The sequence below is a fragment of the Camelina sativa genome, chromosome 3, assembly GCF_000633955.1.
Source record: "Camelina sativa cultivar DH55 chromosome 3, Cs, whole genome shotgun sequence".
NCBI classification, from domain to species: Eukaryota; Viridiplantae; Streptophyta; class Magnoliopsida; order Brassicales; family Brassicaceae; genus Camelina; species Camelina sativa.
The window spans coordinates 17545603-17562368 of record NC_025687.1 but is presented as its reverse complement, the minus strand read 5'-3'; the positions used below and the strand labels follow the sequence as shown (position 1 = coordinate 17562368).

The window sequence follows — 16766 nt, the reverse complement described above, 5'->3', positions numbered from 1 at the left end:
AGGTCTATGGTGATCCACAGTTTTTAAAAGAAAAGAATGATCCAAAGTTTTTCCAAGCTAGAGCTATACTAGCTCCAACAAATGAGGATGTCTATCAAATAAATGAGTATATGCTCGATCAAATGGAAGGTAGGGTCTATATGATTCAGTCTGAATTTATCTCTTTGATGCTGAAAAAAATGATTAAACTATTGTAAATTTTCTTTGTAGGTGATGAGAGAATATATCTTAGTGCAGATAGTTTGGATCCTTCTGACAAAGAGTCCAAGAATAACCCCGTGTTCACTCCAGATTTCCTCAACAGTATCAAACTTTCAGGTTTTCCTAACCATAGGTTACGATTGAAGATTGGCTGTCCAGTAATGTTGCTAAGGAACATAGATCCTACCGGAGGTCTAATGAATGGAACAAGACTACAAATAACTCAAATGGCTGAATTTGTGATCGAGGCTAGAGTTATAACTGGGGATCGTGTAGGGGATAAAGTAGTCACTCATAGGTTGTTGATAACACCATCGGATACCAGATTGCCTTTCAAGATGAGGAGAAGACAGTTGCCAATTTCAGTTGCATTTGCGATGACAATCAACAAATGTCAGGGTCAGTCTTTGGAGAATGTAGGATTGTTTTTACCTAGACCAGTATTTTCACATGGGCAGCTCTATGTTGCTATATCCAGGGTTACATCAAGAAAAGGATTGAAAGTATTGATACTCGATGAAGATAGAAAGCCACAGAAGAAAACTATGAATGTAGTGTTCACAGAAGTTTTCCAGAATATTTGTTAATCAGACCGAAAGCAGCTTCTGCCATTTTCGACTTATAAGGTAAGGTGCTCATACGTGATTTATAAACAGTTTAACTCTTATTTTGATTGTAAGAAATCTCAGACTTTATTAATACGTTTCCGCGTTTGTTACAGGATTCGTTCATGAACAACCCGAAATAATGAATGAATCTTCCTCAAGTTTATGAGAAGTTTTTAAAGTGTTGGATGATCATGAACAACCCGAAATAACCTGAACAACCCGAAAGAAGACACATTTGGCTATCTCCTCTTTAATTTTAAACATTTGAAAGTTTTAGTTTTATTTTAAGACTTTAGATTGCATTTTAATGTTTCTGTTTCAAGAGATAATTTTTTATATTCGCAGTGATTTCTGGATTTATATTTATTCTGTTTAATGTTAATTTTGTTTAAATACACTGATCTAATTTTAATATAACTGCGCACAAAAAAAACATATTTAATATAACCAAAAACAATCAAGAAAAATGATTCAGATATGGATCACAACATACGTTTTTCATAGTAGTAAGTTGCATATGTCCACACTATCATTCAAAGGACCCAACCAAAAAAATTATGTCCTGCAAATAGATAAATGTCAAAAAGGATCATATAATACCAAACTAAAGGAGAGAAAGATGCGAAGCTAAATTTGTGCATATAGCGTGATTATAATAATATGATTGACTTACCAACGAATCAAGTTGTAGTGGTTTTATTGTTAATTTCACAACGGTGCTATAGCAATTTAACTGGAAATGTTTAACGATTACTATAGATTTTGAACTGGAAATTTAGAACGATTACTATAGATTCTAGGTGCGATTTGTAGAGAACAACTTGAACTAATTTCTGATTTGATTACATGGGTAAGAATCTTAATAAACCTAATTACTGATTATTGAAATTCAATAAACTAACCTCTATCGCAAATCCCAACTGGTTTCTCTCCTTATCCAGCCTCAACGGATTGCTTCGCTTGATTCGATTAGGTCTGGTTTTTTGGAAAACAAATCAAAGATCTCGAATCAAAGGCTTGATTCGATTAGTTATCGTAGCTAGGAGACGAAGAGATTTTTTTTTTCTGAAAATGGTCTGAAGGAAAAAGGAAAAAAAATTAGAATAATAAGTTTAGGGTTTTTGGATGTGGGCTGTGGACTGGGCTTCCTTTATATTGTAGAGATATTGTATTATATAACTTAAAAACTGCTTAATGGATTGTCGATGGCCCATTATTTTCATTTGGTTAAACAAGAAAAACATATAATGTATTAACTTTAAGATTACATTGATAATTAATCTAATTTACATGTTATACTTTTTGTTTTGAATTTGGTTATGATGACAATAATATCAATTAACCCCTAATACTTAATTACATTACATGCTTATTCTAATTTATATATAGTCCAACATATGTATTTTGTCTATATATTTTAAAAAACAAAATTCTAATAGTAAAATTATGTGTTTCAAATATCAATATACAACACCTTCCACCCAAAAAAAAAAACAATATACAACACTATAATATATCATAACCCAGATAATTATAATCATATAATTCCAAAAAAAAAAAAATTCTCCCGCGCTGTCACTGCGGGTTATTATCTAGTTAATTGTTATTTTGACTAGTGATACATCCCTATTCTATTGACTACGAATTTAATGAAGTTTCTAACATTCTTATGTTGATTTGATTAGGTATTTAGGTTGCCAAAAACAAAATCTGCATTATAATTGTAAAACTTAATCAATATGGTAAGAAACTTGATAATTGCAGACGAAACATTGTTTTTTTTTCCCAAACAACTTGACCCATTTTTTTTTTTTAATATCTTAATATCTAGTGATCTCATACTCACTAGTAACCTACCCCCAATTAATAACAACAGCGGATAACAAATGATTCAACTCCAATAATCAATAACAATTAAAGAAATAACATAATATCAATTCCAACAACAATCCAGAACATAACCAATCATAAAACCAGCAACCCTAACATCCGTTCTAGACCACTAAGTTCCACACTAGCATCCTAACAAAAACACAGAGCAAACAACCGAGCCTCTAAAACATCCTCCTCTTCATAACCTTGATTCCATGATCACACCTTGCCTTTACTTGCGCTACAACAAAAAAGAGAGGCGTAAGTATTACCAGAAATACGTAGTGAGACAATCATTCCATCTACTGGACTATACACACAAGCAATAAGAACTCTCATGCCACAATCAACAAAAAATAAAACAAACCAGGCAATGCACATAGCAACATGACATAAACGGTCGTTGTAGCAGGGGGTAGACCGACGTTGGTCATCTGGTGTCGACCAACACCACAACTGGTGTTGACCGACACCTGCTCGACATTCCCGAATCCCTAATAGTGTCGACTGACACCTCCACATGGCGTTGACCAACACTCGCCAAGTCCTCGAGTCGTCCTTGCGTTGGTGTCGATCGACACCAGGATTGATTTCCTTCGAACAGAACCTCTGAAACTCGCATCCAAGATTCTCCTTTACGTCCCACAGGACCCCATGAACAGAATTAAGCCTCAGGAGTCACAAAAAACACACAGAACTCACAAGAAAACAACAACACATCACACATATCACAGAAAAACAGAGATCTCAACTTAGATAAACCATGGTCAGTCACTCACCTTTGCCAAAACAATGAGATTTGTAACCAAACGACGAAGCTAGCACCACAACAACCTTCCCACCACGTTCCTAGCCTTGGATCCACACGCTCCAGAAAGAAAACTCACTCACAGAATAAAGGATCTCCCTAAAACCTGAAAAACAACCTATGGAAACTCTCCTTTCTTCTTTTCTCTCTAAAACTGTGAAAAACGGCTAAAGGAACGAAGGAAATCAAGTTCTTCCTTTTAAACTCGAGTCTAGGGCTTACCTTAAACCAACTACGCGAACTAGAGGATTAAAATCGAACCGATTAACCCATCCACAAATTGTGACGATCGACACCACAAGTTGTGTCGATCGACACCCCTAATAAAAATCCACTTTTTGGTTCTCCGGTGTTACATTTTCATCTTTGATTATGATTCATGAATGAGACTTCTCTAGTTTCCTAACCAGTTCCTATGAGCTTTATATTTCATGGTATATAAGAAAAAGTTATTGTCAATAGGCCCCTACAAATTTAGTTTGCCTAGGATCTAAAACATGTGGAGACATGCTTGTTCGCCTATGATCTAAAACATGTGGAGACATGCTTAAACTGACGGTAGTTGTTTGGCCTCACGACTGGTTTGGATTATGCTACAATTGGTTTCACTGATCAAAGCCGTGGAAGAGCGATCTCGCTTCTTAACATAAATATTATGCTCATTTTTTTGGTAGCTTTTATTTATCCTTTCAAAATTAATATAATAACTTTTCATATTCCCATCATTTCATGACTTTAGTTTTCATTGTATGTTATGATAGGAAAATAAATATGGATTAATCCTACGAATGGACCTCCAGCAATTGTGGAAAGAGCCAATGTCATGGACTCATAGGAAAATGTCATTGGCAATGTCGGGTTGATCTTTTATATAGGATACAACTCTCATCGATTCAGCGTCTTCGCTAGGTCGCCTATTTAGATCTCTTCCCAAGGCATCCCCGCCTTTAGCTAGGTAGCTACACCCGATCTTGCTTCTTAAGATGGATTTTATGCTCATTTTTTGGTAGCTTTTACTTAACTTACAAAATTAAAATAATTACTGTTCATATTCCCATCATTTCATGACTTTAGTTTTCATTGTATGTTCTGATAAGAAAATAAATATGGAATCAATCCTCCGCATGGACCTCCAGCAATTGAGGAAATAGCCAATGTCATTGGCATTGTCGGTTGATCTTTTATATAGGATACAACTCTCATCGATTAAGCGTCTTCGCTAGCTCGCCTAGTTAGATCCCTTCCCAAGACATCCCCGCTTTTAGCTAGGTAACTTTCACTTTCGTGTTTTGTTTTGTTGTAATCATAAGCATAAATTGTTTAAAGTTGCTCCAACGATAATTTTTTTGCCAAGTGGTTAGATTCTTTTTCATATTCTATCCCTTCTTAATATTTTTAGTTGTGTTAATGTAGAAAAATAAAACTAATGATTTTTCTCTCTTTCATTCAAAAAATATATCTCTTTGTTGTTAATTTTTGGATCGGAAAAACTGTTCAACAAATATTATTTTATTATACATGAAGGAAGAAATGAACCCATTGCCTGTTTTGAAGGCGCCCGACATGAGTTACAATGTGAAGCCGAAAAAAAATTTGGTGTTGGTAATGAAAGAGGTAGCTCATGTATTGAGATAGCATATGATCGATATATGCTTATCATACTTTTTTTTGGTATCAATGTGAAGATTTTATAACATTTTCGAATTTTTGACAGAAGTTACAAGGAATATAAATAGCAGAAACCAAAAATCTACAGAAATAACAGACAAAAACAACAACAATGAAGTGCCAAATTTGGAAATTTGTGTGGTTTCCACGACTCCAAGTTGCGAAAGAGTTGGAGTCCCATCCTAGTTGCAACAAGCAAAGTATTTGTTTACTTATCAAAATTAATAGGAAAAATGTAAATTTTAGCTTTTGGAGATTAGATAAGCCAAACACTCTAGTTTTGGTTAGTTTTCCTTGCGGAAATTAAATGGGTAAAGTTCAAACAACATGAATTATTCGTGGTCTGATTTTACAACTAAATATTCAAATGTTGGCGTTTGACTCAACACCGCTAAAAGGCTAAGTAACACCGTTTGCGGACATGTTGAAAACAGCTAAATTTTATAAAATTTAGATAGAAAAATTGAAATTTTAGTTGTGGATAAATTCCATGATACCATAATTCGGATATGAAAAAATGTTTTAAAAGTAGTCGGACCGTTTTCCCATTCAAACGACATAACTGATATATGTTAGGAAATTTCATCAGAAATGTCCTTTTCCTTAAAAAAATTCTGAATAATGCCAGTTTTGTCAACCCATTATCAAAAGTGCCAGTTTGGTTTATTATGACATGGGAGTAAAAGACTAAAATAGCCTCTTGTTTAATGAGGTGAGAAGCGTAGGGGGAATATGCGGGTGAATTCAAATTTGAGGTTATTAATGACGATGGGACTCGCATTAATGGCGCGATGGACTGTCAATAACAAGTTTTATTTTGTAAAAGAGGATTTAATTGGAGCTAATGCTGCCAGTTTTAGGACTAAAACAAAGGAGATTTGAAGAAGATAATTGGTGAAGAGGAGCTGAAGGGGGTTGTCGGACAAGCAGAGATATGTGTATGCATTTAATATGGTCGGTTGCAAAACATGGCTGTTATAGCATTTAATCTGCTCACTTGCAAGTTCTCCTGCATTAATTGTGTTTAAACATGTTTCCCATGTTTATGTAGATGGTCGGGAGAATGGGTATCCTGGTGGGTGAATGGATATGTGCTGATAGTGGGGTGTGGAAGTTTTCTGTCGTCATGGCCAAATGGCGAGATTTGTGTCCATTGAGAGAGTGACAACGTTTGAAAGCTTGAAGGCTAAGATAGGAGAGGTGTTGGGTGTCAAAGAGGAGGAAAGCAAGATAGAGTTAAGCTTTTGGCACCCAAGAGACACAATTTGCTTTACACAAGGGAAGATGCCCCCAATTTCAGTAGACAGTGATGTTGAGTTTCAACAGTTTAAAGAGGAGAATGAAGAGTGTGGTGGACTGTATTTATATGTATCACTGAAGAAGAAGAAATCAATGTCTATCGATGATGGACAAAATAATTTGTCTACCGCTACAGATATAAACCTTATTAAAGAGTTGGGGGACCGGGATGGACAAATCGTTATGTCTGCTGGTGGAAAAGAGTTGTTTTCTACTGAAGGTGGACATGTTGGTGAAGCAATTATGTTGTCCATTCAGGCTGATGTAAGTGCCAAAATAAATACGGATAATGGTGTAGGCAAATAAGTAGAATCAGAACTTGATGATGAATTGTTGTTAGAGTGTGTTAGAAATGTTGAACTTGGAGGGATCAGTTATTGGTAGAACACTTTTTGGTTGAGTAACTTTGTCTGTAGGAGTTTTATTTTGGTTGCCTATCAGAATTATAATGTCTATCAAAATATTAATGTCTAACGAATTTATAATATCTATCAAAGTTATATTGTCTATCTCGCAATTATTGTCTACCGAAATTAGAATCCTTAGAGGAATTAGAATTTCTACGAGGGAGAAAATTGTGTATGGCCAAGTACCATTAAATTCTCTATTGTCAAATGGTAATAGGGAGATGACAATAAGGAGGAAAAACAAAAAAAAAATACAGTTGTTTTACATTCAGATTAAAGATAGACCAAGAAACACTTAATTCGTTATACATCTATAAAATAGATAGACAACAAAAAATAGAAATACATGTCCGTCGCCTAGGAGAACTAAAGATAATAGGGTGGACGTAAATAGTAGGAAATCAAGTTCCAACGCCTGGAGAAACATAAGTGGGTAAGTAGACATAAAACAACATAATTATATGTCCATCGCCTATGAACATAAAATAAAAGGGGTTAGTTAATTGAAGGACAAACGGCTTATGAACATAAACAATGTCAAAATATGTAAATGGGGACATGGTTGTGATGGACATGGATCATGCTTATTTAGTATAGTCTACCCACAATGAATACATAAACTACCTGTGGACATACATTGACTGCGGTAACTGGTCCACCTGATGTAGTATAGGTACGGCGGTTTCGTGGTGTGCATACCTGCATTGAGGACAACCATGTCAACGGTGGTATCTAATACAATAAAACGACGAAATGAGGAAATTACTGCTCTACAGACCTTGACTGTTGAACCTAGTCCTCCATAGGCATAAGATACCCACTACCAGCGTGGTCATTAGACCTGCATTGAAGGCATAATAAGCGGAAAATTAAACAGTTTCTGCATTGCATTTGGTCTACTAAGACTTAATAAGCATCGACATAATTAACTATCAGATAGAATTGGTGGAGATCAAGATTGTTGTCTATTAGATAGAATTGGTCAATCAACATAGTATCCAGTGCGGGTAGACACAAACGAGGGAAGTAGTAAATGGTTTATCAAAGATTATGTATATCCTCGTTTTTAATTACTTGGTGGACAGAACATATGGATCTATGAACTCGTCTATCAGATCAGGTGCGGCTATCGAATAACAAACTATTATTTTAATAAATTGAAAAAAAACACAAACAAGGCTTGTGATTTACATGGCCTACATGCTAATTCGAGTAAAAAAAACACAAACTGATCTAGGAGAGGCGGTAGCGTCAGTTTGGTTCCTGTCGCTTGTGATCTCTGCATCTCACTCTACACTGAAACGAGAAAGACGACAGATTAGGGTTTGCTGGTTTCTGCAAAAAGCGTAAAAACACGAAATTATACTCTTACATACCAAGGGTCGTGTTCGGGAGAAGGTCCACCTGTCTCACCGACTACAGCGGGTGGAGGCAAAAGAGACAGAGGATTCGGCCGTAGAAATGAATGTATGAAGATTCATCATTACACTCGACGACGATGGACAGTTTCTTCGTAGTACCCATATGAAACGTCATAGAAGAGGAGAGAGGTGAATACTTGCAAACTTTGACACTATTCATGGCAGATTAGATAAAATTCTCTATATGTTACAAGACCTTAATTCACGTAAAGCATAATCCCAAACTACCCACTTAAGGCCCATTATAAGAAGAAGGCTCGATCCAAGTATGTTGGAAAATATAAACAACTATGGATAAATTAATTTAATTGACATGTAACAGTAGTCTTGTACAACAGTCGCCGAGGTTGAAGACGATGATAACAGTGGGATTTGCTCAACCAATTTCTCTCTTTTCCTTCACAACTAAATCCTTCGACAAGCCACAAGCTTCACGAACCAAATGGGTCTCTTCTTCTTCTCTTTCTTCTCCTCCTTCCTCGTCCTCTTCCGCTGAGACATTTCATCGAACAGGTTATGAGCAATTTCTTCAGAACGATTTTCTCAGTAGCATCACCGAAGAAAACAGGAAGAAAAAGAAAAGGGTCTTCTTCTTAGACGTTAGTCCACTTTGCTACCAAGGAAACAAACCCAGTTCTCAAGCTTTTGGTCACTGGATTTCACTCTTCTTCCCTCAAGTCAGCCTCACTGATCCTGTCATTGCTGTAAACAAAAAAATATCTATCCTTTTCTTTGATTCTGCCACAATTTTGTTGTCTCTGTTCTCCGGTTCATGAAAGATGTTATTTTTGTAGGTTATTGATGGAGAAGAAGGTAACCAGCAACGCCGAGAACTGTTGCCTTCATATAAAGCTCATAGGAAATCACCAAATCCTGGAAAATACTCCAAGAGACCACATCAGTTCGTCGATGAAGTTCTTAGAAAATGCAATGTGCCAGTGGGTAAAACTAAACTAGCTCAATTCTGTCACTTGGATATAGTTGATTAGGAGAGGATCATAGTTATTTGAATTAGCCATAGATGTAGATGAAAATGATCTGACTAAGGATCTTGTTGTTGTGAGCTAGGTTGTTAGAATGGAAGGGCATGAAGCAGACGATGTTGTAGCTACGCTTATGGAACAAGCCGTGCAAAAAGGATATCGTGTGGTTATTGCATCACCGGACAAAGACTTTAAGCAGTTGATTTCAGAAAATGTTCAGATTGTCATTCCATTGGCAGATCTCAACAGATGGTCCTTTTATACCTTGAAACACTACCATGATCAGTATAATTGTGATCCACAGTCTGATTTGAGCTTCCGTAAGTGCCTAAACCGAGTTATCTCTATAAACATGCCTGTTCACGTTTATTGCTCTGTGCAATTTTGCTTCGTTATGTGTCAAAACCAACTCAAATTAAGTGTTTGGCCAGATATAAATGCATGTCTGGTTTCAGCCAGGGAAGTATTCTGCATTTTTGACTATTTGGCTATACTAAGGCAGGACTATGGATTTGGTGACAGGATGTATAATGGGTGATGAGGTTGATGGAGTTCCGGGGATTCAGCACGTGGTCCCAGCGTTTGGAAGGAAAACAGCGATGAAACTTGTGAGAAAACATGGTTCTTTGGAGAGTTTACTCAGTGCTGCAGCTGTAAGAACCGTGGGGAGACCATATGCTCAAGAGGCCCTTACAAAATACGCAGATTACTTGAGAAGAAACTATCAAGTTCTTGCCTTGAAAAGGTTCTATCTTTCCCACTTTAAACCCTTTCATTTTGGTTGATTACGCATCACTTGTAAGATATTCTTGCTAATTCTGTAAGCATTCTTTTATGATAGGGATGTGAGGGTACAGATTCAAGAGGAATGGCTTGTTGAGAGAGATACAAGCAATGATTCAGAAGTACTGTCAAGCTTGTTCTCAACCTTGCGTAGATGATACTGAGAAGCTCTCAAGCACACCATCGCATTGTAGTTGATAGCAAGTTTTTGTAACCTTGAAAGTTGAAACTAACTGTCGACGTTGTAGTTCATATCAAATTTTGTTACATACTTTCATAGATATGAATCTAAATCCAATTTGTTGTATCATGAGAGATAATCAGTTCTTTTCCTAGATTGACACTATCACTATGGAGATGGTTGGTCCAATCAAAATGAACAATAATAGCTAAGAAAAAATAAAGAATCTAACTTTCTTATATTAGCAACAGATTATAAAAAGGAAATCCACTTTTTGCTTTCCTGATATTATTCTGGCGAAAACAAATTACAGACACAAAAGAGCTGCTAAGAAGCTAAAAACTAGAACATCTTACATAACTTAATACTCGACATATGTAGTAATTCCTTAGAGACTAGTATCTAAAACAGACTCCCCAACATTCCTGGGCGAGAAACCACAGGCATTTGCAATAAGCATTTGAAATGAACTCTCTGAATCATCAAACATCAGTCGCGGGAACTCATGGAACCCTCCAAAATTACATGTATCAAAGTTCATCGGCGAGAAAGACTCCTCAAAACTCATCTTCCCATCCGTCATTCCAGGCTGTGCGGTTTCTTGGTTGGCATTAGGTGCAGAACCGAGATTGAAGCCAACCATTCCTTGGTTGTTGTTCCCGAATTCAGAGCTCTCTCTCTGAGCAGATGTACTGGCTGAAGGTTTTGTTTCTTCAAGAGGGATTGCAGGCGTGTGTCCCTGGAACAGAGCTATGTGACCAAACAGTTTGTCTTTCCTTGAAAATGTTGTACCACAGGAACAGAGCCACTTGTTTTTCCCACAATGCTTCTCGTGTGTTTTCAGGTCTGCTATGACAGAGAACTTCTTGGTATGGCACCGGCTGCAAGTGAAGCTTTTGTCGCAGTGGGTGCGTTTATAGTGGTTCTTCACACACAGGATCGTTTTCAAAGGCTGGAACTTTTTGTGCTCCTTGTTACGTTTGCAACCCAGGAATGGGCACGAATACCTCTTGATCAGCATCGGCTCAGACCCGGGTACGGATTCTTTGTTCGGTTTGGCAAGAGCAGCTGCTGTCTTGTACTCATCTCCATGGCCTCTCATGTGCATCCTCAGATTGGCGTCTCTCTTGAAACCCTTGCCACAAATGGTGCAGAAGTGGGTATGCGGTGCGAGAATCTCCTCTTTCTCAAGCTGCAATATCTCGTATGAACCAGGAGGAAGGTTCTCCCCTTCCTCGGCATCATCTTCGTCTTTCATTTCATGTTCCTCCACAACATGGCTATCTCTCTCATCAACAAGAACGACCGGCTTAGGCAAATCGAACTCTTGGGCACCAGAGTTGTTGTTGTTATTGTTTAGGCTCTGTGAAGCAACGTTATTAGCCTCCCTTGCATAAGGGAACATGGCTGAACCGGGCTGCCCAGTGTATGGACCCGGAGCTGTTGACATATTATGCTTAACAGATGGAAGAAGACTACCTGCAGTTGAAATCAGCTGTATGATTATGGAAGTAAGATCCGTAGTTATAAGCTGCTGCTGCGCCAGCTCATCTTGACGACCTTGTTGAAGCTGCTGCCCACCACCACCTCGTCCAACAATCAGATGAACAAGATCCTGAAGCTGGTGAATCTTCTCCTCCATAAAAGATAGATTACTCAGCATCGTCCTCGGATCCCAAGCTTGAGCCCTAACTCCTTGAAGGAAATCAACATTAGCTTGCCCTGAAGCTTTCATGTCGTCGAAAACTTGCAAAGAAGGCGGCTCCACACCACCCATCTCATAATCCAAGATCGAAGCATCTTCCCACTTCTGCTGTGTCGTGAAACCCGAGAAAGCCTGGTCCGAAGAACAAGGCTCCCGTAACTTAGAAGAAGAGCTTCCCCAGTTGGTCTGGTTGCACAAATCGTCTTCAGTTTCCATTTTGATTTCAATAAAGAAGACAACAAAACCTACAAAACCATAAAGAATCAAATAATCAATTAAACAAAAGAACAAATCTTTATCAGAACCCATCTCAAAGAGTTCATCAAACACAATTCAAGTAACCAACCCATTTCTCAATATCAATACCTTTTATCACACAACTCTTAAAGATCCAAAAAAACCCCAAAATCAATTTAAAAAAAAAACCTAAATCACAACTCGCCGACAACAAAATTAAAAACCCTAATTCACTTCCTCACGATAGAAACAAAGTTTAACAAAAAAATCCAAATCGGTTCAAAGAAATTGAAAAAAAAAACTTACAGAAGTCAAAATTCACTTGAAAGAGAAAGAGAGATTAGATAGAAAAAATCAAAATCACCACAACAAGTAAAGGTTGAGATAGAACTTGGAGAGCTCCAATGGCCGCTTTAAAAGAAGAGAGATTATGATAGAGAAAGTGATGATGATAGAGGGAGAGAGGGAGAGAGAGAGAGAGAGAGAGAAGCAGCGCCAGAGCGGGGCTCATGTCCCTGGGTGCTCTCCTCTTTCTGATCTACCCAATGTAAAAAAAGTCAACCCATTCATCTCATCCGTTCATTTCATATGTCTATCAGATCGGACGGTCTATGTTCGTTTTGTCGCATCTAACACCGTAACAATTACATTACAGCCGTTGATATATGAGACGATCAAGTAAAGTCAACCGATCATCTCAGCCGTTCAGTTTATATGTATGTATCGGTTTCATTTTATCCAACGGTGTGTAATTGTTTTATTATCGCATCAATCACGGTAACGATGTATCACAGCCGTCAGTTTATTAATATATTTCTCTTTTCTCTTTCGTGTCTATTCCAAGAGGCTTCATTTTGCAATATTTGACTTGGCTACTTCCATAATTGAAAATTGTGCAATATATTTTTATTTTATTTCCCAACTAGACATTTAAGAAGAATTTAGAACAACACTAGATGATATCCAAATTGGTGGAAAAGAGCTTTTAGGGTTAAATGTTGTCATGTATGATGACTAAACAATTTTTTTATAAGCAATAGGATGACTAAAACTGAAGAAATGAGAGATCAAAAGAAATATAAATTGCTAAAATTTGTTTTGGAAATTTTAACAAAATTAATTTATATTCGAAATAGAAGAATTTTGTCAACTCAATTGGTGGAGTTGCATATCCTGGGAAACAAGTCCTACTTATACAACCTAGACTTTAGTTCTATATAATTAACACACTTCTTCACCAAAAAAAATAATATAATTAACACAGTTCTTCTATATAACAAGTAAGTTTACAAGAAATAATATTTGATAATATGATTCATAGAGAAACAACATACCAATGTTTTGAAATCCGACCCGGATTATAAACCGGAGTAGCTCTCGGATCACTGAGTTATCGGGTCAACCGGGTTCGACTACGGGTCAATTATGTAAAATATGTTTAATATATTTATATAAAATAAATATTTTTAAAAATATTATAAAAAGAATATCATGTTTAACAAAGTATAAAGTTTAATAATAATAATAAAATGATTAAAAATTTAAATCCACATAAAAAATAAAGAACACTAATAAAGCATTTTCAAAAATAACCAACTATTCTTACGCAAAGTTCGAGAGATGACAAAGAAGTTGAAGACGAGAGATGTGTCTTAAGTCATGTGTTACCGTCTAATCTCTAAACGAATAAAAGGTTCTAAAAGTAATTGAAACTGTGAATCTCTATATATTTTTTAAAAAATCAAGTAAATTTTTTTGAACCGTTAACCGGCCGGATCAACTGATTCACTGGATTGCAGATTAATAGCGGTTTTTTGGGTTTTGCCAATTTTATTATTATCAATTATTAGCACTATATCCAAACCGTCTTTAATATTTAGTTCTCAAGAATACCATTTTGTTATCTATGTTTATGCAAATCTATTTTTATTTTTAATAAATTTTTGTTTTTTCAGAATTTATTAACGTAAAATATGGAACGATAACTTTTTAACTTGTCTTAATTCCATCACTTGTGACGTCAACCTACGGACAAACATAAAGCTAGCAAACCCTAAGTTTTCCTCCAACAGAAACTATGATATACTATGATACTACTCCGGATAGGTACTTACTGTATTACCACATGAAAAAATCTGGATAGGTATCGAAAATAACTAAGAATGAATATCTTGAATAAAAGCTAGCTTCAAACAAAAAGAAATAAATATGAGGATAAAGTTACTTAAATTTTGAGAAACCTCTAAGTTCAATTTACATCTGCCAAGTGGTGTCACCTGCCACGAAGGTTCCGCTCGTGCATGCACTCGCTGGAAATCTGGAATGCCACAATTGACTACTCTTTAAAAGAGTTGAGAAAATAAAATAAAAAATTAATGAGCTAATCGTTGATTGGGAAACACAAGATTCCCACATCCTCCTAATGAGCTAATTAAGATTGTCACCATTTATAGCAACAACATTCACCATTTTCAAAACCTATATAGGTGTCGTTCCCTTTATCTTCGCTTTGGCATTTCTCGATACTTAGCTTACAACCCCCAAACTTCATACCTTAGTTAACTAGTGCTCTTTTAATTCATTTTTATTTACAAGAAAAAGGAATTTTAATCAAAGAGTTACCAAATAGACAAAAAAAAAAAAGATATACACAGAACTTTCAGACCATAAACGTCTAGCTTAGTAGTTTGTAGTACTATTAGTTATGTTCGTGTGTCCTTATCGCTAGGAGAACTAGGAAAATTTTATTTTTAGGAATCATAATATTTCTAAGCATTATCAAAAATAACATTTCTATAATTAAGGTTAAAATGTTACCAATGTATGATAAATATAACATAATAACCTAAGACGTAAAAATCAAAAAAAAAAAAAAAAAAGTGAATCCAAATAAAACGAATTAGCGTGAATCCATTTGAAAATAAAAGAGGTAGTATTTGTAGGAGTGTACAAATCCAATTAGGATTTTGAGAAATAAGAGAAGGACAAAAAATGAGTAATTGTTTGGACAAAGTGGGCAAATATGATTGCACGAAAAAGTGGTGGGAACCTCTCTAACTGTAGTGACTAGTGTCTATGACTCCTGATTACATCAATTCCCTATTTTTAGACAAAAGTAAAATCAACCATTTATAACATTAATCTAACAACCTTAATTCCAAAAACACTATATACAATACGTGTGCACCACTTTCAATTCTTATTTCTTTCATTACTTTATCACAATAACAACATTTTTCCTTGTGTTGAAATGTAAACATGATCACCTTTTCCATAATTGCCACTTTAATTCTGAAAAAGTTGAATTCTATTACATATGAATGATGTTTTGTTTTCTCTTTTTCTTTGCCGGCTATTGTTATTCATATAGTCCACAACAATACTTCAAGACATTAGTATTTTAAGTTTATAAAGGACTAGATTTATAACGGGGACTATAATTTTTTTGATTATTAATACAAACCATTGAATATAATTATAATTATTTAATATGAAAATATAAATCTATATATATGTCAAATTTATATATGTACCAATTAAAATCTAAAGTTAATGTACCAATCTAAAGTTTATGCAAATATTGAAGTCACTGGCACTGATAGAGCGATGCCCCTTCTCAAGTAACTTCTCAAGTAATTTTTCATTATCATTTTGTCTAATAACAAACAGAGTTCGGTCAAGTTCTCTTAGTGTTGAACGATCAACAACCACAACACAAAATTCTAATATTGTTTCACCTTTAAACTCTAAATCAAGTAAGACAATCCCCTCTTCTCCCTCTTTAACTTGCCTACTCATGTTTTTTTTCTGTATAACCACAAATAAACAAATTCCATCTTAGAAAAAAACTCTACATAGTAAAAGCAGACATATTTATCAAAGAAATTGTTTTGATTCTCCTAAATCTACAAACTCATAAGACTACTCTAACTTTTAAATATGTGTACTTATCTAAAAATATAATTCTTTTAAAATTTTAATTAAAATTATATAATCTACTACTACTATCGTAATTTTTTTATAATACAAATAACTTTTTCAAATTCTATTTTAGTATTTTTCACTATTCTTTTTCTGGTGCGTGTGATGTTCAAAATAACTTTTCTTTAATATAATTTACTTCAAGTAACTTTCTATATTTTCCTTAAATATATACATTATTTTAATCTTTGAGCAATTGATTAATTATTTATATTTTTCATATATTTTTGTTTATGTAATTTTTATTCATATTTTATTTTGATATATTTTTGTTGTATTTTTTTCATTTTGTTTTTGATATATATTTTAGTTTAAATTATTTAAAATGATTGTTTTTAATAATAAGAAAAATATTAAATAAATAAGTGAATTAATTGGTACATTAACTTTAGATTTTATGTTCTTTAATGATGTGAATTAATTTATTAAAATTGAAAATAAGAATTGATGAGGTAGAGGAAGGATAAAAGAGAAAAACCAACTTTTATTTATATATATAGATACTACTCTCTGAAAAACTGTCTTAATCAAATGGTTATAACATCACTTCAGCAATCGAACCTATTAGAAATTCAACTCTACTAATCGTAGCAGAGATTACTATGGATTGGA

At 35.0% G+C, this 16766-nt stretch overlaps 2 protein-coding genes and 1 long non-coding RNA gene across 6 annotated transcripts in view; 1 reads left to right on the top strand and 2 right to left on the bottom strand.

Moving 5' to 3' along the window:
- Positions 1-1901, bottom strand: part of LOC104777427 — a 5956-nt gene extending 4055 nt beyond the window's left edge. Inside the window, exons 1-2 of the long non-coding RNA XR_766280.2 lie at positions 1712-1901; positions 1303-1371 (exon numbers count right to left, since the gene is read on the bottom strand). This is a non-coding gene — a long non-coding RNA (uncharacterized LOC104777427). The remainder of the gene's footprint in view (positions 1-1302; positions 1372-1711) is intronic.
- Positions 8585-10363, top strand: LOC104777426 (5'-3' exonuclease). The gene is made up of 5 exons (XM_010501687.2): positions 8585-8988; positions 9079-9222; positions 9353-9587; positions 9790-10012; positions 10109-10363. The coding sequence occupies exons 1-5, from the start codon at positions 8641-8643 to the stop codon at positions 10206-10208; spliced, it is 1050 nt and encodes a 349-aa protein (XP_010499989.1). The 5' UTR covers positions 8585-8640; the 3' UTR covers positions 10209-10363.
- Positions 10484-12695, bottom strand: LOC104777425 (protein SENSITIVE TO PROTON RHIZOTOXICITY 1). 4 transcript variants are annotated; one of them, XM_010501685.2, is made up of 2 exons: positions 12538-12695; positions 10484-12181 (listed from the first exon to the last, which is right to left on the bottom strand). In XM_010501685.2, the coding sequence occupies exon 2, from the start codon at positions 12150-12152 to the stop codon at positions 10620-10622; it is 1533 nt and encodes a 510-aa protein (XP_010499987.1). In that variant the 5' UTR covers positions 12153-12181; positions 12538-12695; the 3' UTR covers positions 10484-10619. The 4 variants fall into 4 exon arrangements, with proteins under 4 accessions (XP_010499987.1, XP_010499986.1, XP_019099371.1 ...); XM_010501684.2 differs by having other exon boundaries at positions 12480-12687; XM_019243826.1 differs by lacking the exon at positions 12538-12695 and having other exon boundaries at positions 10484-11594; positions 11711-12407.

What these genes read in the sequence shown, in the direction of transcription:
- LOC104777426 (XM_010501687.2), top strand. Translation starts at nt 8,641, where the DNA reads ATGATAACAGTGGGATTTGCTCAACCAATTTCTCTCTTTTCCTTCACA. An exon ending in ACAGTCTGATTTGAGCTTCC is followed by an intron (nt 9,588 to 9,789) that starts GTAAGTGCCTAA and finishes ATTTGGTGACAG; the next exon opens with GATGTATAATGGGTGATGAG. An exon ending in CAAGTTCTTGCCTTGAAAAG is followed by an intron (nt 10,013 to 10,108) that starts GTTCTATCTTTC and finishes CTTTTATGATAG; the next exon opens with GGATGTGAGGGTACAGATTC.
- LOC104777425 (XM_010501685.2), bottom strand. Translation starts at nt 12,152, where the DNA reads ATGGAAACTGAAGACGATTTGTGCAACCAGACCAACTGGGGAAGCTCT.